Genomic DNA, 22,742 nt, shown 5'->3' with positions numbered 1-22,742 from the left:
TAACTACACCAAGCCGAACTAGCGTCGTCTCCCAACCAATCAATACGCTAGGATATCTAACATTTAAATCTCATTCCTTATTGGCAGTGAAGCCCACATGACCGACATCCGCATGCGCGTGCCGCCATTTTCCCTGTTTCCCGCGCTAAAAGGTTGCAACCGACTCCATATTTCGGTTTCCTTTCGTCGATAAGCAAGTTTGTGGCGTTCTATAATTTCTGACGATAAACATGGTAAGTTTGTGTGAAAATACCAAGAAAAAATGTGAAATTTCCAGGCATTTAATGTGGTACAGGTTCCGAGGATCATTTTCCGGGTGTTTGGGCCCCCGATTGCATAATATCAATTTTTTTTTCCTGTTTTTAGGCTGGCGGTAAAGCTGGTAAGGATAGTGGCAAAGCCAAAGCCAAGGCGGTTTCTCGGTCGGCCCGAGCTGGATTGCAAGTAAGCTACATATTAAAACCTCTCTATTCCATACGAATTTGAATTTAAATTTTTATTTGTGTTTTTAAAAAAAGCTTCAAGAAATTAAGGTTATGTTTTCTATTTTCAGTTCCCTGTTGGGAGGATCCACAGACACTTAAAAAATCGTACCACAAGCCACGGAAGGGTAGGAGCTACTGCGGCCGTATATTCTGCTGCTATTTTGGAATATCTAACAGCTGAAGTAAGTCCATTTTATGTTGCACAAGATTGCCAAACAATAACTTCAACGACTCTATGGTATGTTGACTGTTAATAGCCAAAAATTGAACTCTTTCTGGGAATTCTTGCATGTGCAGACAAAAATTTAACCAAAATCTGGTTTTCAGAAGGTGAACAACTGTAATTTTTAGGTATTAGAATTGGCAGGTAATGCCAGTAAAGATTTAAAAGTGAAGAGAATAACCCCTCGTCACTTGCAACTGGCCATTCGTGGAGATGAAGAATTGGACAGTTTAATTAAAGCGACCATTGCTGGAGGAGGTGTGATCCCCCATATCCACAAATCATTAATTGGCAAGAAGGGAGCTGGACACTCACAGCCTGCATAGGCATCTTAAAGAATATATTTAACCTAGTTGATAATGTGAGTTTAAGGTACATTTATATACAGTATGAGTGTTTAAAGTTTGTTGTTCATGTGGCTGCTGATCTCTAGCAGAAGCTAGATGGTATAATATACCTAATAGGTAAATGGGAAAAAATGTTCATTAATAGCTTCACTTGAAATATATTTCAGTTAGCATGATAGTTTAAACTACATGGTATAATATACCTAATAAATAAATGGGAGGAAAATGTTCAATAGCTTCATATGAGATATGTTTCAGTTAGCATGATAGGTTTCGACAAAAATTCTGCTGATTTGTTTTGTTCAATGTGCCTTGTTTTCAGTTTCATTCTCAACAGGATTATTTGTATAACTTAGTATTTCATTTTTGTCATTGTAAAAAAATCTGTGTTCATTATTCTTAAAGGACTAAATAAAGAATTTTTCTAAAAAAAAAGGTTCTCTTTCTTGATTTTTAAATATGGCTTATAAAATGGTAAACTAATTGGTCATTTATTTACAGGTGAAATGTGTCAAGGACGAAGTTAAGTTTAAATCAAACTTATCTACTGTATAAAAGTTCCAAGGACAAAAGTTTATGCAATCATCCAGCATCTCCAAACCTGCCTTTAGGAGTGCATAATAATAATCTGACATGTCTGTTTAAGTTCGCCCATATCAACTGGAGGGAAGAAGAATGTTTCACACAAATTTATGTATTTCAAGAAATCTGTGATTGACACGGTTGGCAAAAGCTAGCTGGACTGGGTGTATGAAAGGATCAGTAATCCAAAGTAGGCACCTTCTTCTGCTAGCATTTACCTGCTTTTCTCTTAATGCATTAATACCTCGCCACATCTGTCTCTAAGCTCTCTGACTTTGGAAATTTTTCGTGCATGATCTACTTTCTTGGCCAGTCTCAGGGTCTTATGATGTACGCTATGATAATTGTTGAAATAGACAACAAATCTGTTGTTATTCAGGGAAAAAGAGTCAAAACACCAGACAAAAAAAATATTTTGATTTTTCGACATGATACTCAAGAGTATTTAGGATCAAGGCTAATAATAATCAATATACCACTATTATTGAATTAGCTTAATAAACACCTAAAATTGCCTTAAAATATAATCCATTTTTGCAGCATAGTAAATCGGTCCATCTGTCTTAACTTCTGGTAGGCCTAAAAAAAACGATAATATATTCTGATATACATTACATAATACAGGGTGATTTGCAACATGATGGACACAAAGCGCGTTATGGATAGACATAAGGGTACTTATTGTAAAAAGTTGTTTCTGTTAAAAAGCCTAATTTCTATCCGCACTAGTTCCAACTTATTACATTTTATTTTTAAGGGAAAACCCTCTTCAATTATGCTTAAATCAATTATGACTTACGCTTCAGAAAAAGAAATTATTTTCCCAAAAAACCTTACCATAGTCGTAAATTGTAGGGGGGAAAATGGGTGAATCGGAGAGATCATATACTGTTTTTTGCAAGTTGGAAGTTATTGTCATTGTCCAACGAGAGGGCAAGCTGTAAATAAACAAAACGGCTTTAGTAACACGAAACATTTCAATTTAACAACACTTACACATCCCAAACCCATCCCTGATTAGCCTTTAAATTGAATGTCATACTTTGTAATGGCCTTGCATTGATGTTAGCAAAGTTTTCAATAGTTTTACGCGTTGTGATATATTTATTTTGCAGAACTAGTGTTAACTCCCTTAAACCTTCATCTTTCAAATTTATCTAAAACCACTTAAGCTGTAAATCCACCATTATCAGTCAATTTTCAATAATTATCAAATACCTGATCTTTAGCCAAAAATAACATTTCGGAAGCTACGTATAACTGCCCTAAATAAGCCAGTTGCTCAGGTTTCACCGCAGTCTCCACATTGCTAATCAATTTTGTCATTCTTGTAGTTCTAGGAATATTCCCTGTACTTTTTTCATTTTCCTTGTAAAACGACCTGAAGAACGGTTAATTTAGTTTTTTTATTTAATATAAAACGGATGGATTGATGATGCTCTTACTCCCAAACTTCGTTAATGCGGTCTTTATTTTGCGGTAAAAATTTGCCTAAAATCGCTTCAAAATCATATTTGAGTTTTCGGGTCCCCAGTTCAAAAAGCAGTTCGATACTTTTTTGAGGTGTAATGTTAGTGATTGCAATTCTGCCTTGCAAAACATCTTTTACTATTGTGCAGACTTTGGTACAATCATCATTTATCTAGGAATATTCGTCTGTTTATTTAAATTAATGATACAAAATCTGGAATAATAAACTTACAAGTTTCATTGGCATGGGCAAATTAAACAATCCCTCAAACAAAGAGTTGAAACTGTTCACTAATACTGAGGTATTCCGGCAGTCTAAAAAACAAAAAATATATTGTGTACTTTTTACAAGGAATTGATGCTTACAAATTAAGATTTGCCATAACTTGTCTAACAAATCTATAGGTCTTAAATTTTCCGCAACAACCGCGTCTCTTGTGTCAACCAACTTAAATGATATGGTGTCAGTTATTTTAGAAAAAATGTCTTCACTCTCCAATGAATCCCCATCACTACATATTTCAATATATTCTTCATTCTGAACCATAGCCCTGAAATTATAGAATCTTAATCACCCTACCTGCAAAAGCTGATTCTTACCAATGAGATAATTCTACTAATCTTTGTAACTTCTGTAATTCTCTCCACAAGAAATTTAATTTTAAAAGTGGATTTCCAGTTACTACTGCAATATGCTGAAAAAAAAACATATTTTCCTTAATTCATTTTCATGTTATGATGGAAGCACCAGACACTAAAGTAATTTCACAATTAGAAAGTTAAATAACAATAGAAAAATGCCTTGATTAATACCAGCCTACCATTTCTAAAGTAGAAATATCACAATCAGTCAGTCTGAACTTGGTGTTTGAGCTAGAAACATTCATATAAATATTCCCATCTATTTCTTGATGTCTTAAGAGTTCTCTATTGACAGTATTACTGAGATTTTGACCATAAAGAGTCTGGGTAGTACACACTAAATACTCCACCTTCACCTAAAATATCCCAGAAATAATTGCCGAAATACATTAACTATAAAAACTACCTAGATTAAGTAGGTATTTACCTCCTTCTGCTTATTTTTGGAATGGTACTTGAGACATTTATGATATTCATCTATCACACTTTGAATTTCTTCCTCAATTTTACTCTCCTTCACAGTCCCAAGAACCTCAACTGAGTTTGCCATATAATTAGTTTTAGTTTGTGAACCTCCCATTAAAACAGTTTTTGACATATCATCTGCATTGCATACAACATATATTGGTAAAGGATTTAATAGAGCATTGGCAGAGTTTTTAAATATATTATTGATCAGCCTCCTAAAAATCATTATATATTAAACACAACTTACTGTTGATGAATTTACCTTGCTTGTCTCGTAGGGAGAGAAAAATGCTTCAATTCATCAGGACGCCACATCTGATTTATCCCATTAATGGTGATAATCTCTATTGAATCATTAGCATCACCTAAATCCACTTTAAGGGGCTCTCCAGTAAGGTCACATTTCTCACTTGAAGAATCATCAAGGGATAATCTCATTACAGCAGCAGTAGTTTCTTCAGAACAAGTTACACTTGGCCTCTAAATAAATAGATAGTTTTCAGGCAACTGGGAGGAATTTTTCTTCAAGGTTGCAACTTTTAGTTAGCCCAGAAGTAGTTGCAATCAATATGAAGCAACTACAACAGGTACTACTTTGATTTACTTTAATGTCGCTTTGAGCTTTGCTTTAATTGAAGGAGAATCCGAATATGTACTTACTTTTCCATAAATCAAGTAAACTTCATTTTCTTCGAAAACCTTTAGATAGGAAGGGCGAACTCCTATTTGAGAAACTAATTGAATGGCGCTTTCTGGCAGTTTAAATTCCATTTTTTAGGTTGATACAAGAAGTATTATCCTGAAACTTATTTGAATTTCCGTTATTTAATATAACTCATAATTTACTGGTAATTAAGCAAATGATCAGTTAATAATTCCCATTCAAATTTCAAATGTGTCATTGTCAATATAAACCACAATGCGCAGGCGCGTGTATTAACACATTTCTCCGTTTTAAGAGATCTATTATCGGTTTTGTTGGTTATTTGAATGTTTACTTAATTTTCCTTTTTATTTATAAACTCGAACTGCATCCAAAATCCTGAAATTGATATTAAATATACACCCTTTGAATGCATTTACACTGCAAGATAATCTGAACAATATTATGACCTCCCCGCTATGGTGTACATGGAAATAGACCTGCAAAATCGGCGAGAAAATGGTACTCGATAGTAACAACATTGCATGACCTATCTTCAAAGTAATCTTGCATTGTAGATTTAATTTAAACCAACCAACGTTTCGGAATGGTTATGCACCGTGCCCTGTTTACCTGGTTCATCTTTCTAGTCTTCTTTATATTGTTGTGCCTAAGACTTGAAGCCCGAACTCATTGGAACTGGTTTTTAATCTTCTTACCAATGTGGATTTACAACTTTGTGTTACTTATTGACGCCCTATTTCACCTGGCTGCCACTTGTGTTCAAAGTGAACTTTGGGAACTTATAGAAAACAAAGATTTATTAAATTTTTTCCTTGTGGTTGGTCTAATTGTGACTGAAATCATGCTGTGTCTGAAGTTGGAGTACAAGTCGTTAGAGCTAATTCATGTTTTGATACCTTTTTGGATATTATTGTCTTTAATGATAGTGGGGCTGTCCTATCCCTTGTTTAGAGTTCAATATTAATTTAAAGCTAAACATAGTAATTATTATACAAATAATTCTATTCTGTTTTATTTAAGTAGTATGTACAGATACAAAGAAAGATGGTAAGTAGGTAGAATAGATTGTATCTATTTAAAATATATTGTATTTTTCAGTGGCATGCACAATATCCAAAGCTTTCATAAGTGCCTTATAGTGCAAGAGAAAAACAGATATCCCCTTCTGTATTGATTAATTTCCCTTACGGAAAGCATTTGCCCTTGCAGTATTAATGCTATTCGAAAATTCCGTGCATGAAAATTTGCGACGAAAAACATGCACAAAAATTTATATGTTAAAAAAATATAAGCTGTCTTGGAAGTTTTTAATGTTGCCATAGTAACGACGGACAAACATGAACACGAGTAAGTCCGTGCAATCTTCTCATTCACTTTTTGCCGTTACGTAAACGAGTTGAAGTGAAATGGATAACTATTGACCCGTTCAGGATATCAATTGTTTAACTCGCCTCGCAAAAGTAACAGTGACATTGTCCAACCCCGTTTTTAGGTTAAATAAAAAAAATATATCTTTTAGGGCTTCTTGTTAATTCATGCTATAAATTAGTAAATATGCAAAGACTCGTTAAATGCTTTCCGGATTGTTATGGTATTATCAATCTTATCTGCCACGACGTCCCCAAGAAAGCGACCCATATAAAAAGGTCTATTAAGGTGAGCCCCACAATAAAAATCAGGTAAAGAACCAAATTTCTAGTGCACTGGACCTCTTGAAAGGCATAAATGGTTTCAGGCATTACAGTCAATATGGTAAAAATATCCAGTTTAAGCCAGAAGGCAATTTAAGAATGTACAGTACCAATTTTAACATCAATGATTTACTTGTGCGAATTTATGAAGGAAAAGTGTTTTATTTAAAGCAGTTGAGGAATGTGTTTCATACAATTCAATTTGGTATGTATAGTATTATGAATTTCCCTGTTCAGTATTTAATGTTTCATCCAGACAAACTGGAAAATGAAGATGCTGAGATACTACTTAAACTCTGTGGATCATTAGCGGCAGATTCATCTTGTAAGCAAAGGAATGAAGTCTGCCAGGATATTTTTCAGCAGTTACAAAACGCTAATAAAATAAATGCAAACATACTAAATAGATATATTAAAACCTGCACTGAAAATAATGTTTTTGCCTTCAAGGATCAGTTGTTTGAAGGAAAGTTAAATGAGGACACTTATTCACTGTTACTTGAAAATGTTTGTCACCAGGGGAGAATTGAAGAGGCACTTGGTATTCTTGAATCCATGAAAAATAAAGGTTTTGCACTGGATAGTTTCAGTATTAGCAGTTTAGTTTTAGTCCATACAATTAATGGGTGAGGGTTTTTATGCAAAAAAGGAATTATTTATAAAAGAGTTACTCTTTTAGAGGTTTAAAGTCTGGAATAGCAGTACTAAATACCATAAAAACAGCAAAAATAATTGAGAATAATAGTCTTAAATTGGCACTCTATAAGGGATTAATCCGGAGAGGGAATGTTGAGGAGTTTAGAAAAGCAATAAATCTATATCCTTTGGGTTTAGAAAAAAATGATTTATTGCTTATAATTGAGGAAGTTGGTTTAAAAGGTTTAGAGGGGTGGCTAGATGACTTGTACCCTCAGTATAAACATATAAGTCTAAGTTGTGAATTAGAAAATGATATTGAGAAAATTTGCATTCATTTAATTCACATGGGACAGCCAAATAGTGCCATGAATATCTATGAACGGTTTATAAAACCTAAAACAGACATCAACTATGGATATAATATTCTTAAAGAAATGCTTCATTGCAATATTGTAAGCTAATTTGTTAGTTCTGGCAGAACTGTTTTGATTGCTGCTTTTTTAGGATATATCAGTGATAATAGGTATAGCAAAAAACCTAACGGATAAAGGGTTTAACAAATATATATTGGAAGGGTTGACTTGGGTGGCTTTGAGGTTTAAATATCAAGAAGAGGCGTGGATTTTTCTTAGCAACTTAAATGTGTTGAGACCTCATTATTTTTGGCCCTTACTTTTACAGGGTGCTCAGAACAAAGAACATCAAGGTACTAAGTTTTCCCTTACTGTGTTGTTTTGCAACTTGCAGGATTTGCAGAAATCTTCTCTATCTTGAAGCGCATCAAGGACTACAATGTAAAACTTGACGCAGAATCCCTAGAATTTTACATAATTCCTCACTGTGACTTAACAAACATAAAGTTGATTATAATAAAGTTACAAGAATCAGGCTTCACCATACGCGAAATACTTAGCCCTTTAATCGCAGTTTTACTGAAATCAAATAAAACCAAATGGGCCGCAGACCTCAGTAAGTTTGCACAGTATATCCTTCATTATAATGTGTACAAAATTTTATCCAGGTGCTCAATATAAAGTCAACATTTATGGGACTGCGCTCCTTGCACAGTTAGCTAGATCTTGGGTCTTCACCAAAGATTCTACATCCGTCGTAAATTTGCTGGCCAGGTATTGCGAGTCTAATCCCTCATTTGAAGATTTTGTGGGCATGTTTTTAATTCATGCTGCAAAGTTCTGTGGGAAGCCCGCAACTCTTCAGGAATACTTAAATCTGGTTTTGGTAAGTTCATCTCGTTGCTAATTGGTAAAGGTAATTATAAAATTTTTTAGTTAATTGGCAGGCAGCGTCTGAATCTTACATCACGCTCAGCGGAAATAATTCAAAATTTGTGTAGGCCTTTTTTATGCTCAAATAGTAAACTACACGAAGACTTTGACATGAAAGTGAACGCGTTGATAGATATTGGATTAAATGTACCTCAAGACTCGGTATTACCGCATCCAGTGAGTCCTGGCTCCATACAAAATATTTGCGATTTGATTTATACTTTTTAGAAAAATATGGATCTGGATAGTTTGGAGGCCCATTTAATTGAGTTGCAGGAAAAAAATATGGAAACTCGTGGGGTATTGCGCAAATTGATTTTGCTACATGCTTCAAAGGGGAATGTACAAAGAGTTAAAGAGCTGCGCCAGCTCTTCTCAGATTCAGAGTAAACTGATATTTATACTTTTCCCAAATGTTACAATATTTGTCCTTTTAGTTATGAAGAGTCTCCAGGAATGAAAAGCTCTATAATGCATTCTTGGGCTACTACAAATTGTTTGGATGATGCAATGAATCTGTATGATGAGCTTAAAATTAGTCATCCACGATTTGAATTAGATAGTTTCAAAATTATTGATTTAGTTAGTCTTTTAGTAAAACATGATAGGTTTGATGAAGGATTTTATATTCTTAATGAAGAGCTTAAAAAATGGTACGTTTCTAGTAATAAAAAGGCCCATTTGAGATACATAACTTAAATGTTTAGTAAGAAAACGAGGAATACTCATGCAATTGAAAGAAACTGCAGAGAATTGTTGGAGGCTTGTAAAACTACAGAGCAAATGGAGAAAACGTTCAATTTACTCTGTGAAAACTATTTATGTAAAGCCTCTAATGTAATCCTTGGACCTTTTGTTAAGATCCATTTAAGAAGGTCATTAAAAGCTCCCCGCAATTTATTAAAAACTCATTCAAATAATTTTTTAGTGGGAACATTAATGAGGCTGTAAGGCAATATTTGGAGCTTTCAAAAAAGCACCAATGCACCCCATTGCAGTTCGAAATCTTACGTGAAGTCGCAAGAGAGAAAAATGTTTCTCAACTTGAGAAAGTGCTTAAAGCAACTGAGGAAGTGCATGGAGTGGGAGCTACTCATGTCGGCTTAATCGCAGCGCTGGCGGAAAATGGACAGGACAAGGCTTTAAGAAACACTCTTTTGGTAAATAACCCAATTTTCTGATAGAATTTCTTATGACAAAACTCTACAGGGCTGCAAACATCCTATATCTAATTTACTACAGAAGAGGTGTGCCAGATGGGTACAAGAGAGGAAAATTGAGCCTTTGATGTGCCTGGCAAAGGCATGCAATAGACTACCACAAAAATTTATGGATATAGGATTTATAAATAATTGTATAGTAGAGTTGTATGGTAAGATCATAACATAAAGTTTACTTAGTTTTTGAGCAAATAGTTTCAGATTTAAATGGTGATAGTGAGGGAGCAGAGAAGTTCCTTGATAATCTTCCTGAAGAAGCAAGAACTTGCACCCTTGAGGAGAAAGTTCTTCAAATATGTGGAAATAAAAATTAAAAATCAAACACTACAGTTCTGTTTTATTTCTGTATTTTTAAAAACTGTAACTTAACTTATGCCACCAAAGCAGATGCAGTGCTTGATTCATATTTCCAATTTGGAGCCAACACACTTTTGGTCTTGTAATATCTTGCCAAACGGTGGATACGTGATTCAACCAAAATAAGCCTGAACTTGCTATCCTTGTCTTTCCTATTTCTCTCCAAATGCTTGCGGATCGCTACAGCCTTCTTAATCAGGTAATACAAGTCTTCAGGTAGATCCGGAACAAGACCCATGGCCTTCATGAGCCGAAGAATTTTGTTTCCAGAAACAAAACGCACTTGGGCTACTCCATACGAATCTCTGAGGATTACTCCTGTAAATGTGATAATGTCGTGTTGGCCCTTGAGTTAATGTTGACAGTCGTTTAGGGACTCACCAATTTGAGAGGGGGTAAGTCCCTTTTTCCCTAACTTCATGATATGGTCTTTGACCTCTTCAGGGGTTACTTTAAGCCATGTGGGGACGCTGCGTCTGTAGGGAAGGGCTGATTGGGCAATGCCCTTGCTGTAAAGATAAATAATATAAAAATACTTTAAAATGTTGATGACCACGCGGGCATCTAACCTCAACACTGCTCAATGTTGTTTTGTAATGAGGTTTATAATGAAGTAAAAGTTAAGAAATTACTAAGAGGGACGTTGTAGGGGGCATTAGAATTGTATTATAAGTTTTTGTACGTACCCAGGTGCGTGCATACGGCCCATTTTTTCAGGTTTTTTTAGTAAATCCTGTTCTCAAACAGCAGGGACAAGCGAAAGAATTTAAAGAAGGGAATGGCCGAACAAGTGTGACAGATGAACGTTGAAATTCTGTGCAGAAGTGCCACCCTCTATTGATAAAGATTCTAAGTTATATATCTTTATCCTTGTTTATTTACTTTACATAAAAGAAGATAAGAATACACTCAATCACTTTGAAAGGACAAGAGAATTTTTGGCTACTACGCAAGACTGTCGCTGACAAAAGGAACAAGAAACGTCAGTGATGAAAATGTGAAATAAAAATATAATAATGATGGCTTCCTTTTAATTTTCTTCGAAATTATCCTGAAAAGTTGCCAATTAATACCCAATACTCAACTAAAATCCCAAGACATTTTAAAAAAGCGTTATTTCAATGGACTGTGCAGTGTAAAATACAACCATCAAACAACTAGTTACGGCTAAAAATGAGTGGTGATGAAAATGACATGGTGGGTCGGAAACGCAAGAGGAAACCTGGAAAAGTGGACAGTTCCGCTAGTAGTTCAAGCACGAGCAGCGGGAGCCCCTTTGGATCTTCATCTTCTAATGGAAGACGAAGAAAAGTAAATGTTTTCAGGGATTCCACAGAGTCAGAGAGCAGTGAAGAGTCAGATGTGGTTGTCAAAAGGAAAAAAATTGGAGTATGTATATTTTTGTATGTGTTTATTGATATTTTGTAGAGCAAATATTTTATTTGGATGTTGCTTCTAATTATTTCTTAAGTCTGATTGATAAATTTAATAACTTCGTACACAACATTTAATATTAACATTTTCCTCTTACAGAAAGTAGACTCGGATTCGGACTTTTCAAGTGACAATGATTCCAGTCCAATAATTCCAAGAAGAAGAATATTTCATGCTCACCTCAATCTCAGCCAGTCTGACGATTCTGATGAGTCTGACTCTAGTGTATCTGATGTGATTGTCCCACGCAGACTAGGAAATAGCGTTCCATTGCTGCTTTCTGAACAGGAGGATGAAAGTGATCAGTGGATGATAGGTGATGATGGGTCAGACTCTGAGCCACACTGCCGTTATGATCATCATTTAAAAGAGGCTGGAAAGGGGGTATGATTTAATTGAATTGTGGATTTCTTTTTGAATTGTTTTGTTTTTATTATAAATAGCAGTGTGATCCAACAGAGCCCAACACCTCAGTATTAACAGAGGAAAAGAACATTGATTCAGATTCTAGTGAAGGAAATTCAGAGAAGTGCCCCATTTGTCTTATATCCTTTCGGTTACAAGAGGTAAGATTGGTGAAACAAGAAGGTCCTGATATTATAGCACAATATTTTACCATTTTAGGTGGGCATACCTGAGAACTGTGAACATAAATTCTGTCTGGAATGCATCGAGGAGTGGTCCAAAAACATGAACACTTGTCCTGTTGATAGAAAAGAATATAAGTAAGTATTGAAGGTTTTGTGTGACAGAATTGACTAAAACTATGTACTCTTCAGTTCAATAACGGTACGGAAGTGCCTCAATGGCAAAGTTCTAAGGGAAATGCCAATACAAAGGCCAGAAAGACAAGAGGATCCAATCATTATTGAAGACCCCACTTTTTGTGAAATTTGCGGCTCTAGCGACGATGAGGATCGACTTTTACTTTGCGATGGTAACTATATAATTTCTTAGGATATTTTTCGTTATACTCCCATTGTTTTATTAGGGTGCGATCTGGGATTCCACCTCTACTGCCTCAATCCTCCTTTAGACGAAGTTCCCGAAGGTGTTTGGTATTGTAATCTTTGTGGTCCTGAGGTTAATCACACCATAGATTTCGATGAAGTGGCTGCTTTAATGGACGACGCTGATGAGTTGCTTGAAGGCATCCCTTTCGAACTTCTTCACGCTAGACGCACGTCAAGGAGGTGATGTAGTCGTTCTTTATATATATTTCAATACAGCTTGTTACACGAGCTTTCCAAATTTAAGTATGGTAAATGTGTGTTATAATTTTACCTGTAAAAAAACTCGATTTTTTTGACAATTTGGCTTTTTTTTTGTTTATTTGAATCACAGAATAAACCTTGCGGATAATTATTCGGTAAAATGACAAGAAATTTTAAATTCAAATCTCAATGAACTTTACTGCGCGATAATTTACGCATTCGCCTAAATTTCAAGTAATATGTTAATTTGCATTGTTTCATCCCCTCTATCAATGCAAAACTAGCTTAACTTTATTCTCGGACTTCTGAAAAACATTGTTTATAAACTGTGAATGAATTATTGATATTGCCGGACTGAGCGAGTTTTCTTTCTTTCTTTTTTTTCGGTTAGAACACCGCATCTTACAGCAAAAAAAAAGATACAATCTAGACATAAATATAACATTATTTCCTTAATTGGGCGGTGACAGGTGAGGCACTCTTACCTAATAGGTGGCGTGAATAACTGCTTTTTCCTATTGACAGATTGGTACCCAGGACCAGACAATCGGAACTGGTTAGGCGTCGCGTAGAGAACAACAGAAACCAGCGGCGCCAACTTCAACCTCGGGATGAAAACGTTCCATCCACATCTAACGGTCGTGTCAGCTCCGCGAGGGTGTCGAGTACGACTAAAAAACTACGGAGAAAGTCTAAAAAACGAGTTTCTAAACCCCGTTACAAAACAGTTTGGGTGCTGAACGAGTTGGGAGAGGCCGTGCCTGTGAAGAAGTCCAGGGCACGGAAGACTAGGAAAAGGCAAAAACGTACTAAAACTGAGAAAAGTGTGAAGAGACGTTTAGCTTCACAGTTGGGAATTTGCACTTCACAGCATTCAGTACAGTCTCTTCCTGATATTACAATTTCCGGCGCTACCAACTTAGGCCAGAGACGGTTTCAAGTGGGAATTCCAAGTTTAGATATACATGGAACTATGAATCGATTGGATTATTTCTCTCAGTCCGAAGACGAAGGAATATCCAATGAAAATGAGATGGGAGGTGTGCACACTCTTTTAGCAAGAAGGCCTGTGAATTCTACAGATGTTTTACGTAGAATATCAAGAAGAAAAACTGCAGTAGTCAATATCCCCACGGTCTCTAGTTCCACTGATATATTGGACAGCATAATGAATTCCCAAGAGAAGCTGCTTTCCAAGAATTCGGTGATTTCAGTAGTTGACTCTTCAGGAAAGATCATCATTGAGGACAAGAAACTATTGAATAATAACAATCCTTCGAAGCCTGATTTTAATTCCTATTCAGTAAAGGAAACCCCATGGCACGGACGCAATTATAATTCGGGCTATCGCCAAAATAACAGAAACAATTGGTCGAATAATCGCAATAATTGGCAGCAAAATAACAGCAACCAGAACAATTATCCACAAAGGCAAGGCAGCAATTTCTTTGGCCAAAGTGGTAGCAACTATAGAGAGCAGCAATTTCAGAATGATATACCACAAGATTACACTCAGAGGACGTTGTGTGAAGCTGAGCTGCTGCACGAAGAAGAAAATGATGTAAAGTCCGAAAATAATACTCCTGAGGCTGAAGTGGATGTTTATGGGGACATCGAAAATGTCTCCACCAGTAGAGTAGAGGAGGATTACAGACCCCCCACCCCTCCACCTGCAGTGCAGACTTCAAACACTGATGAGGATAATGATTCAGAATCAGGCATGGTTATTGACACAGATAGAGGGATGGATGATCCGGTTTCTTCGACCGTAGGGTTGGATCAACCCACCTATAGCCCAGGGCAACCTACAGATAGTCCGGATATGTCTCAATATAGCCCGGGAGATCCTACAAATAGTCCCGGCGATGGTCACTTAGTAGAAGAAGCTCAACCTGAAGTAATTCCCGAGTATGATCAAGTGGAGGAGCTCAAATCTGGTTTTGATGAGTTGCAGAAGGAATTTGCTTCCGGATTAAAGGAGTTCCAGATGAATATTAATTCGGCTCATGAAGGTTTGAGCAGTGAGAATAATACTGATACTGAATCTCTGGGAGAGAGCGTTGAAAATGAAGTAGCGGAACCTCGAGAAGACTTATTAGAATCTCAGGCCGAATTAATAGTAACTCCTGCCGAGAAAGCTCAAGATGATGATGAGGATTCTAATGATGGATGTCCAAATTTTAGCATTTACTCCAGGCAAAGTAAATCCGTGGCTTTAACCACTGACATTTCTCTACCGCCAGAACCCGACGATCCGATAACTGATGAATCCTCATCTCTACCACCAATCAATCACAGTGTTACAGTAGAGAAAACTGGTTCGGATCCGAGACTCAATAAGAAACATACCTCCTGGAATCTCGGAGGTTTATATAGTGACTCGGAAGATGAAAGTGTCGTCAAAAAGACTCAGACTTACGGCATTTCTGATATCAAAGATATGACTGAAGATATTGAAAGTGAAGAAGAGCGCAGCTACACGCCAGTCCTAGACGAAAAGCCAAAGGAAGTCTTCGAAGGTCTGGACACTGAGTTGATCTCTGACGATGACCGAAATGACTTCGACGAATCCCATAACGAACTAAAAACAGCCTCTGATGGGGATGCCTTAGAAATCAACGCAAAAGAGTCAGAAATTGAATTTACCAGACCGGAAGACTTTGAGGAAGGTGAGATTGTCGATAAAAACAAAGAAAAAGTCGAGCAAGTTCCGTCGCCCGAGAGCACCACTCCTGAGAAGAAGACCACTAAAAAAGACAAGGACGATGAAAAGGAGAAAAAGGGGGAGAAAGATGGGAAGAAGAAAAAGAAGCCAGAGAAAGAAGCTACTGTCGAAGCGGGGGCTAATAAGGAGAACGTCATCAAAGAGGCGAGTTTTAAGAAACTAACCAAAAGCAACAAAGAGCGCAATTATAGAGATAAAGACAAGACCAAAGAGTCATTGCGTTCACGTTCTAAAACTCCTGAAACATCTGGCAAGAAAGAAGAGAGTAAGAAAAAGCGGGAAAAGCGCAAAGAATTAGAGCGCTACAATGTACGTGCTATTATAGCAGAAAAACCCCGACATCCGGTCAAGGACCAATTTGGGCGAGATTTACGCAAATCGGCCACGAAATCGAGAAGTCGCTCATACACTCCTCCGTTAGCAGAAAAACCTCCCGCAAAGTGCACTCCCTCCCCAATAAGAGCACCTTCCCCAACGCCCCGCAAGAGGTCGGTTTCGAGGGGAAGGACACCCCCAAGGGGACAAAGCGTCGTATTAGAACAACGTTCAAAATCTAGAGATAAAGCGAGTAAAAGGAAACGCAGGTCTAGATCAAGATCTAGACCCAGGACCAAGAAAAGAAGGCGATCCGCGAGCCGCAGCAACCGCAGGAAGAAATCCAAAGAAAAGGGCAAGAAAAGAAGACGAAGTGTCAGTCGCACTAAGAGGCATCAATCTCGGTCTGTGTCTCCCAGGCGCAGTCGCAGAGAATGGACTCCCTCTTTGTCGCGGTCCATCACTCCTCCTGTGCACCACGCTTCACCTTCTTGGACTCCTCCCAGGAGTGAGGACGTGTTGAGAAATCAAAATCTTACTGTAATCGTGAATAATGAGACGGCTAAGAAAAAGAAGGAAAAACGCAGTAAAGATAAAAGAAGAAAGGACGATTCTCCCACGAGAAGGAGACGCAGAGAGAGGGAACGCACTCCCCCTCCTTCCAAGGAGGTTTTCGCTTCTGGCGATAACATACTTGTGAGCGTGAGCTTTAACAATGAGAACGAAAGCCGCGATGTTAGCACCAGAGAGAGCAGAAAGAGGAAAGAGGCATCGGCGAGCGAACAACAGAAAAAGAGTAAAGAGCGCAGGAATAAAAACAAAAAAGATCTAAGCGGAGTTAAGCCTGTGGCCATTATAGACTTGGAGAGGTCTCCTTTTCAGGAAATCGTCTCTTCACCTAAAGACGTCATAGTTCTAAGCGACAGCGACAATAACGAGACAGATACTAGACATGCAGAGAGTAATGCATGTGATTCTTCTCAACAAGTGGCCAGTCCTGAGGAAACTCCCAATTACTCCATGGGGCCTAAGACGCCCCCTGAGCCTAGCGTGAAATTCTCGTTGCTTCCAAAACCGCAGCAGATACGTGCAATAAACAACCCTCTACATGATCCTTTGGAAGTCGTGGAGGAGGAGACCCAGGATGATCTGAATCAACACAAAGGGCCCAATACTCCGTCGGAAGAACCCCCGACATCACCCCCTAGCTCCCCGGACGCTTATGATCCCTTTGAGCCTACAAAATCACCAACACCAGAGCCTCGAGGAGGGGATGGTGGTGAGCAACAGAACAATCAATCAACCCTAGATCCAGAGAAAGGAGGGCAAACTCCCGATATCATTAAATCCCTCACTCCGCCCATGCCAGATATTCAACCCGCAGACTCACAAAGCAGCATCCAAGAGATATCCGAGTCGAAATCACCGGATATGGCGACGCAACCATCGGGCCAACAAACTCTCATTAGCAAACCCGTAGCTCAAACCGTTCCCTTTAGTCCTGTACAAAGCACTTTGGCTTCAGTGGTTCCAGTATCGACCACTGTCACCATATCCAGGGTAAATATTTTAAGCTCCGCCATGATTTCTCCGGTCAAGCCCAACCCAGTAAAAATACCCCCTACGAAAGCCGCCATCAAGTCTTTACCCGTCAAGCCAATGCAGTCGAAATCGGGCAAAAAGAAGCAGCAAAATGGAAACAGCTTAGACGAGGTAAACTTGGACTTTGACTCACCATATTCGCCTGGATCAAGCGATTATGATGATTTGTTTGAACCACCCAGCGAACCGGCGAGTGTGACCAAGTCCAAAAGCTCGAAGAAAGGTGCTGGTAGTGGAAAGAAGGCCTCATCGGCTTTTGATACCCTCTTCGGGTCGCCGAGTTTTAGTAAGAAGACGTCCAAAAAAGGGGGAGGTAAGAAGGAGGGATCCAGTACCAAGACCAAGCATGTAGGAGTGAAAGTGGACGAGGATAATTTGAAAATTTTAGAAGATATGCCCAATTCTGCGGTGGAAATGCAGGTAAAAGACAAGGTCAGTACGAAAGTACCTTTTACGTTATAGTAAGTTGGGTGTGTTATTCTGCTCTTTTTAAGCATTAGAACACAAAAATTGAGTAAAACTTTTGTGAAACATTCAAAACATGTTCTGTTTCTAGTTCCTTAAGAAGTTGAATAGACAAGAACGCGTGGTAGAAGAAGTGAAATTGGTACTGAAGCCTTTTTACAATAAAAAGAAGATCACCAAGGAAGAGTACAAAGATATCATGCGACGAGCCGTTCCCAAGGTAACACATCGTCATGGAGACATTAAGAGAAAATGATTTTGTGCCGTTTTCACAGATATGCCACAATAAAACTGGCGAAATCAACCCGATCAAAATCCGGACCCTCATTGAAGCCTACGTGAAGAAGATAAAGCATAGCAAAAAAGTAACCTCGTCTAGCTCATTGCCCCAGAAAGTGGTTTAGGTTAAAACGCCTATAGGTCTGGCTCATAATTTCCAAATTTCCAATAAGGTTTAAGCCGCAAGAGAACTTTAAAAAATTATGATTATTTTGTATATATTTTGTGTTATAAAAAATATTGAATGCACGATCGCCAAAAAGTCAATGGGGATTTTACATTGGCGTGTAAAGGCGGTGTCCTTAGAAGTATTTTACTCTAATTCAAATTGATGATGAGCATCTTTAATTTAAATAACGTAAATCAATTATGTTACATTCACAATGTGAATTAATTTCTTTGTAAATCTTATAAAAGGTTTCTAGAACATATATGGAAATACAGTTTAAGTGATTGTGTATATGGCACAAGGCTGTTTTTTTTCTAACCTTACCCCCAATCAAAAACAAGTACGAAATTGGTTCTCCAAAAACCATGAAATCTTGGTCACATCAAAAATACGAAGCCGGATTACAGTACCTTTGGAGTCGATGACACAGTGGAACACTGCATTTTCTAATGCATTTGAAAATATGCATTAGATGCATATTTTCAAAACTCAATGAAACGATAATAAAATCTTCAATGTTTTATTTTCGGTAAAGGATGTACATACGTTCAGTAAACGAATCTAGTGCATTTAGCTAGTTTATTAAATAATAAATATCACAAATAGAGAGGATTCTTGTAGCTAAACATGTTTATATGAAAATTTATTAAAATCAACTATCTACTGCTTAAATTCCTATAAAACTGAAATCACAACTTTAAGTTTTAGTAATCGCGAATCCAACTTTGTTATTTCCGGCGTCGAACTCTGCGTAGAATTTCCCAATAAAAACATCCCCCAAGATCCATAGAGGTCCGTTTGGCGGAGGGATGTCGATTCCCATGAATCCGCTCAGGCAGAGGGTTTTGCCCATTTGGTTCACCTAGTTGCAATGAAATGACATAAAACCTTTAAGGAATCGACGCATGATCTTACCCTTAACACGTAGTCCATGCCTTCCAAAGTGAAATTCTTGCCTCCAAGAATAAAATCGATAGACGGTAGGTTGGGAATCAGATTGCAATCCACTACGCTTTCTCCTCCGATAATGGGAGTGGCCCCTATGGCTTCATTGATGGCTTTCATCTCTTCTATAGGCCCTGCGATCAAGCTAGTACCTGGAATATTTCATTCGCATAAAACGTAAATAAATCGCTTTGGCAATAATCTGCGTACCAGAATCGGCAATAGCCTCACATCCCCCTTTACAAAAAGCTTTTCCATTAACCTCAACTGTGTCCATTTTAAATTGCCAATAGGCTTGGCGATCCACTGGCAAATAGGTGAAATTCCCAGTGTAGTAATTTGGGTCGGATCCCCCAAGGATCAGTTCTCCTCCTACTTTACCATCAGGATTTCTAAAAGAATTACATTGACCAGAACTACTACAATTACAATACAAATTATATAGTTCACAACTGAGGAAAAACCATAAAACAACTTTTCTTTATTTCAACAATACACCTTACCTGTTCAGGTAAAAACTAAACACTGGCTGTGTAATTAAGCCTTGATTGACTATATTATTGAATACAGGCACAACTCCATCAACTGAGATTCTGGGATAGGCCAAACCAAGAATTCCATCGAATTTAGCAGCTACAAAGGCCAAACCTGGCTCATTCAGGGCTTCAGCAAAAGTTTGACCTTTCACATTTACTGAACCAAGCTAAAAATTTTTTTTTATAATAAAAATCCTCTTTGACAGGATTTAACTTACACCAACTGTGTCTGTGGAGAGGAAACCTGAGAGGCTTCCAGAGCCATAAGTAATAGAAAAGTCAGTTCCATTTTTCTTGTATGTGGATGATTTAGTGGAGTCATATTTGTTATGAAGCACTGCATAAAAAAAATATTTTATTAATACAATGACCTTTTATTAGTAAAGTTCAGACTTGTTTACTAGCCTTGATGTGAAAGCTAATCAAGTCTATGAACCATAAATTAATAATTACTTACTGCAGGCAATGTTTGTAAAGTGACATTGCTTGGAAGGCACCCAAAGATTAGAGGAGCCAGTATCAAAAACAACATTGAATTTTTGTGGAGGAGAGCCAATGGAAATTGGACCATAATATTGTGCCTGAAAACAATTCTCTTTGAAATATACTGCTTTGTTAGTCTAATTTTTTCTAGTACACTTTGCACCATCACTTTTGGAAATGCATATAAGAAAACCTAAGTATTTTCCACACTACTTACGTCCAAGTAATTTGAAAGTGGTTCAGGAATAGGGCCAGATCCAATGTATCTTAGTCTCACTTGTTGCAAATGGGTGCCTACTTCTCGGAGGGTATTTTTTGGAGAAGTCCCTTTTATCAAGGGAACCCTATAAAATTGATTTTTGTAGAGCTAGATATTGCAAATTGTCTATCCCATAATTATTAGAATTGAACATGTAGAATCAGTAAATTTCACGCTTTTTACCTTATTAAATCACAATTAACTGCCACACTCAGACAAATCACTAGCACAAACCGCAAAGGGACCATTGTGATGAAACACCTTTTTCGTTCTAGGCTCGTTTAATATAGCTTATAGGCTGGGAATTCAATAAAATAATAACGAATAAAACATCCAATTATCCGATAATGAATTTATTACAATTTTAAGACAAAAATAACCAAGACAACCTTTAACACCGGTTCTTCAACAATGACTGACAAAATTTAATAATAAATGGAACTGTCATGGGAGGAATACTTTCCTGTTACGTCACGAAGACACCTCAGGGAAGCCATTTTTACTCTTTTTGCATACAATTTTTCAAACATGAACGCTGTTACAACCTAACCTCCCAGGCTAATCTTTTCTTTTTTATAAAATTAAAAATGCCTTTTTTTACATTCTATCTTTATATTAATATACTATATATGTATATAAATAAACGGTCATTGCAGACTTGCATACAGCGGCTTATCTGACGATTTGATATAAAATAGATGACAGAAAAGACAGAGACAGTTTTGACACTTTATCTGTCTCTTTTTCTCCAGTGTGTTAAAATTTCTTTTAACTGTCTCTCTCGCTGGCCAAGTATCAGTCTTTCTGCTGCACAAAAGAAGATGTCGTAAGTATTTTCATATTCATCTCCCATTATTTTAACAATCAAATATTGAAATAATCAAAAACAACAAGTTTAATTAACTGTGTCTCTTATCCAAAAAATCTTGACCAATATTTTTTACTGTTTTATCCCGAATTCAGGTCCAAAGTATCCAGAGACACTCTATACGAGTGCGTGAATGCGGTCATCAATAAGTCCAAAGAAAAGAAACGCAACTTTCTGGAGACGGTGGAGATCCAGATTGGTTTGAAGAACTATGATCCTCAGAAGGATAAGCGTTTTAGCGGCACCGTCAAGTATGTTACCTGATTCTGAACAATTAAAAGTTGTTAAAATGAAAAAAAGTCTATTTGAGCTTTAAATTGTTTTATGAATCAGGAAGCCAATATTGGCGGACCTGTACCCAGGGTCTTAAAATAACTGGGCAGATACTACTCAGATTTATCTAAGTGTATCGACCTTTCAAGTAATTTTGTTGAGCCTTATTGGTGGTGAGTTTTTAGAGAAGCATATAGGATCAACATCTGTTGATAGCAATAACTCGATTTTTTTTCTTAAAAAAAACTCACTAACATGATGATTTGTTACTACAGTAACTTTTGAATCTTAGATTGAAGCACATTCCTCGCCCAAAAATGCAAGTATGCATCCTTGGAGACCAACAGCATTGCGATGAAGCCAAGGCAAACAATGTTCCCTTCATGGATGTTGAAGCCCTAAAAAAGCTAAACAAAAACAAGAAACTTGTGAAGAAACTAGCTAAAAAATATGATGCTTTTTTGGCTTCTGATGCATTAATCAAACAAATTCCCCGTCTCTTGGGGCCTGGTTTGAATAAAGCTGGAAAATTCCCAGGTCTTCTATCTCATCAGGAGTCTATGACACAGAAGATTGATGAAGTTAAAGCCACCATCAAATTCCAGATGAAGAAGGTGAGTAGGAAAATATGTGAATCTTGAGGTGCATCATCAAGCCAACAAGATCAAGTACTACAGTTGATTTTGTATGGAAGCATGATGCAAAACTAACTGCAATTATAACTACCACTTTTATAATTTTTGATGTAACTGTGGCTTTAGTATTGCAAACATTAATTACATATAAAAGTTTTATATTTATAAGTAATGAAAAATAAGAGCAATCTCTTTTTTTAGGTGCTATGTTTGTCAGTTGCAGTTGGACATGTGGACATGACTCCAGATGAGCTAGTTCAAAATGTCCACTTGTCTATCAACTTTTTGGTATCCCTGTTGAAGAAACATTGGCAAAATGTGAGGTCACTTCATGTCAAGTCAACTATGGGACCACCCCAACGACTGTATTAAATATACATAATTTTATGTATAATTAAATAATATAAATAGAAAACTGCCCAGTTTGTTTTATTTGTTCTTCACCTAAGGGGATAAGTTATTT

General features: G+C 37.1%; 7 protein-coding genes across 10 annotated transcripts; 4 read left to right on the top strand and 3 right to left on the bottom strand.

The window, feature by feature from the left end:
• The first annotated feature begins 80 nt into the window (after nt 1-80).
• Nucleotides 81-1,775, top strand: His2Av (Histone H2A variant). 2 transcript variants are annotated; one of them, XM_066294715.1, is made up of 5 exons: nt 81-233; nt 367-444; nt 554-667; nt 837-1,069; nt 1,557-1,775. In XM_066294715.1, exons 1-4 carry the CDS (start codon nt 231-233, stop codon nt 1,032-1,034), a joined length of 393 nt encoding a protein of 130 aa, XP_066150812.1. In that variant the 5' UTR covers nt 81-230; the 3' UTR covers nt 1,035-1,069; nt 1,557-1,775. The 2 variants fall into 2 exon arrangements, with proteins under 2 accessions (XP_066150812.1, XP_066150811.1); XM_066294714.1 differs by lacking the exon at nt 1,557-1,775 and having other exon boundaries at nt 837-1,490.
• Nucleotides 1,776-2,033: 258 nt separating this feature from the next.
• Nucleotides 2,034-5,515, bottom strand: Zwilch (zwilch kinetochore protein). The gene is made up of 13 exons (XM_066294701.1): nt 5,418-5,515; nt 4,878-5,025; nt 4,480-4,697; nt 4,177-4,432; nt 3,929-4,105; nt 3,708-3,802; nt 3,474-3,658; nt 3,340-3,422; nt 3,083-3,279; nt 2,856-3,018; nt 2,634-2,794; nt 2,475-2,575; nt 2,034-2,216 (listed from the first exon to the last, which is right to left on the bottom strand). The coding sequence occupies exons 2-13, from the start codon at nt 4,986-4,988 to the stop codon at nt 2,143-2,145; spliced, it is 1,821 nt and encodes a 606-aa protein (XP_066150798.1). The 5' UTR covers nt 4,989-5,025; nt 5,418-5,515; the 3' UTR covers nt 2,034-2,142.
• Nucleotides 5,516-5,843: 328 nt separating this feature from the next.
• Lrpprc2 (Leucine-rich pentatricopeptide repeat containing 2) lies at nt 5,844-10,042 on the top strand. 3 transcript variants are annotated; one of them, XM_066294699.1, is made up of 15 exons: nt 5,844-6,344; nt 6,404-6,563; nt 6,620-6,780; nt 6,832-7,201; nt 7,255-7,666; nt 7,719-7,920; nt 7,971-8,183; nt 8,236-8,453; nt 8,504-8,677; nt 8,729-8,886; nt 8,938-9,153; nt 9,208-9,375; nt 9,429-9,660; nt 9,710-9,872; nt 9,922-10,042. In XM_066294699.1, the coding sequence occupies exons 2-15, from the start codon at nt 6,439-6,441 to the stop codon at nt 10,032-10,034; spliced, it is 2,925 nt and encodes a 974-aa protein (XP_066150796.1). In that variant the 5' UTR covers nt 5,844-6,344; nt 6,404-6,438; the 3' UTR covers nt 10,035-10,042. The 3 variants fall into 3 exon arrangements, with proteins under 3 accessions (XP_066150796.1, XP_066150795.1, XP_066150797.1); XM_066294698.1 differs by having other exon boundaries at nt 5,844-6,563; XM_066294700.1 differs by lacking the exons at nt 5,844-6,344; nt 6,404-6,563 and having other exon boundaries at nt 6,624-6,780; nt 7,026-7,201.
• Nucleotides 10,043-10,050: 8 nt separating this feature from the next.
• On the bottom strand, nt 10,051-10,898 carry RpS13 (ribosomal protein S13). Its single transcript, XM_066294713.1, has 3 exons — nt 10,764-10,898; nt 10,459-10,586; nt 10,051-10,395 (listed from the first exon to the last, which is right to left on the bottom strand). Exons 1-3 carry the CDS (start codon nt 10,784-10,786, stop codon nt 10,091-10,093), a joined length of 456 nt encoding a protein of 151 aa, XP_066150810.1. The 5' UTR covers nt 10,787-10,898; the 3' UTR covers nt 10,051-10,090.
• A 147-nt stretch (nt 10,899-11,045) lies between these two features.
• On the top strand, nt 11,046-18,581 carry LOC136345692 (PHD and RING finger domain-containing protein 1). Its single transcript, XM_066294223.1, has 9 exons — nt 11,046-11,466; nt 11,611-11,895; nt 11,955-12,077; nt 12,136-12,236; nt 12,291-12,448; nt 12,503-12,704; nt 13,251-17,799; nt 17,924-18,052; nt 18,108-18,581. The coding sequence occupies exons 1-9, from the start codon at nt 11,251-11,253 to the stop codon at nt 18,234-18,236; spliced, it is 5,892 nt and encodes a 1,963-aa protein (XP_066150320.1). The 5' UTR covers nt 11,046-11,250; the 3' UTR covers nt 18,237-18,581.
• Nucleotides 18,582-18,786: 205 nt separating this feature from the next.
• Nucleotides 18,787-20,930, bottom strand: cathD (cathepsin D). The gene is made up of 8 exons (XM_066294709.1): nt 20,687-20,930; nt 20,462-20,588; nt 20,219-20,342; nt 19,980-20,098; nt 19,729-19,928; nt 19,436-19,617; nt 19,196-19,377; nt 18,787-19,142 (listed from the first exon to the last, which is right to left on the bottom strand). Exons 1-8 carry the CDS (start codon nt 20,749-20,751, stop codon nt 18,978-18,980), a joined length of 1,164 nt encoding a protein of 387 aa, XP_066150806.1. The 5' UTR covers nt 20,752-20,930; the 3' UTR covers nt 18,787-18,977.
• A 277-nt stretch (nt 20,931-21,207) lies between these two features.
• Nucleotides 21,208-22,697, top strand: RpL10Ab (ribosomal protein L10Ab). The gene is made up of 4 exons (XM_066294711.1): nt 21,208-21,329; nt 21,467-21,622; nt 21,937-22,258; nt 22,481-22,697. Exons 1-4 carry the CDS (start codon nt 21,325-21,327, stop codon nt 22,649-22,651), a joined length of 654 nt encoding a protein of 217 aa, XP_066150808.1. The 5' UTR covers nt 21,208-21,324; the 3' UTR covers nt 22,652-22,697.
• The last annotated feature ends 45 nt before the right edge of the window (nt 22,698-22,742 follow it).

The sequence above is a fragment of the Euwallacea fornicatus genome, chromosome 21, assembly GCF_040115645.1.
Source record: "Euwallacea fornicatus isolate EFF26 chromosome 21, ASM4011564v1, whole genome shotgun sequence".
Taxonomy (NCBI): Eukaryota; Metazoa; Arthropoda; class Insecta; order Coleoptera; family Curculionidae; genus Euwallacea; species Euwallacea fornicatus.
This window is presented reverse-complemented; position numbering and strand designations above follow the sequence as displayed.

Excerpts from the sequence above, each read along its gene's own strand:
- Lrpprc2 (XM_066294699.1), top strand. The coding sequence starts at position 6,439 with ATGCAAAGACTCGTTAAATGCTTTCCGGATTGTTATGGTATTATCAAT. Across the intron at positions 6,781-6,831 it reads GTTTCATACAATTCAATTTG|ACAAACTGGAAAATGAAGAT; the intron begins GTATGTATAGTA and ends TGTTTCATCCAG. Across the intron at positions 9,376-9,428 it reads GTTAAGATCCATTTAAGAAG|TGGGAACATTAATGAGGCTG; the intron begins GTCATTAAAAGC and ends ATAATTTTTTAG.
- Zwilch (XM_066294701.1), bottom strand. The coding sequence starts at position 4,988 with ATGGAATTTAAACTGCCAGAAAGCGCCATTCAATTAGTTTCTCAAATA. Across the intron at positions 3,803-3,928 it reads ATATTTCTACTTTAGAAATG|CATATTGCAGTAGTAACTGG; the intron begins GTAGGCTGGTAT and ends TTTTTTTTTCAG. Across the intron at positions 3,423-3,473 it reads GTTATGGCAAATCTTAATTT|ACTGCCGGAATACCTCAGTA; the intron begins GTAAGCATCAAT and ends TTTGTTTTTTAG.
- RpS13 (XM_066294713.1), bottom strand. The coding sequence starts at position 10,786 with ATGGGCCGTATGCACGCACCTGG. Across the intron at positions 10,587-10,763 it reads GGCCGTATGCACGCACCTGG|CAAGGGCATTGCCCAATCAG; the intron begins GTACGTACAAAA and ends TTATCTTTACAG. Across the intron at positions 10,396-10,458 it reads ACTTACCCCCTCTCAAATTG|GAGTAATCCTCAGAGATTCG; the intron begins GTGAGTCCCTAA and ends TCACATTTACAG.
- His2Av (XM_066294715.1), top strand. Across the intron at positions 445-553 it reads CGGCCCGAGCTGGATTGCAA|TTCCCTGTTGGGAGGATCCA; the intron begins GTAAGCTACATA and ends TTCTATTTTCAG. Across the intron at positions 668-836 it reads TGGAATATCTAACAGCTGAA|GTATTAGAATTGGCAGGTAA; the intron begins GTAAGTCCATTT and ends TGTAATTTTTAG.
- cathD (XM_066294709.1), bottom strand. The coding sequence starts at position 20,751 with ATGGTCCCTTTGCGGTTTGTGCTAGTGATTTGTCTGAGTGTGGCAGTT. Across the intron at positions 20,589-20,686 it reads GTTAATTGTGATTTAATAAG|GGTTCCCTTGATAAAAGGGA; the intron begins GTAAAAAGCGTG and ends TCAATTTTATAG. Across the intron at positions 20,099-20,218 it reads CTTTACAAACATTGCCTGCA|TGCTTCATAACAAATATGAC; the intron begins GTAAGTAATTAT and ends TTTTTTATGCAG.
- LOC136345692 (XM_066294223.1), top strand. The coding sequence starts at position 11,251 with ATGAGTGGTGATGAAAATGACATGGTGGGTCGGAAACGCAAGAGGAAA. Across the intron at positions 12,705-13,250 it reads GCTAGACGCACGTCAAGGAG|ATTGGTACCCAGGACCAGAC; the intron begins GTGATGTAGTCG and ends TCCTATTGACAG. Across the intron at positions 18,053-18,107 it reads TGCGACGAGCCGTTCCCAAG|ATATGCCACAATAAAACTGG; the intron begins GTAACACATCGT and ends CCGTTTTCACAG.
- RpL10Ab (XM_066294711.1), top strand. Across the intron at positions 21,623-21,936 it reads CGTTTTAGCGGCACCGTCAA|ATTGAAGCACATTCCTCGCC; the intron begins GTATGTTACCTG and ends TTTGAATCTTAG. Across the intron at positions 22,259-22,480 it reads TCAAATTCCAGATGAAGAAG|GTGCTATGTTTGTCAGTTGC; the intron begins GTGAGTAGGAAA and ends CTCTTTTTTTAG.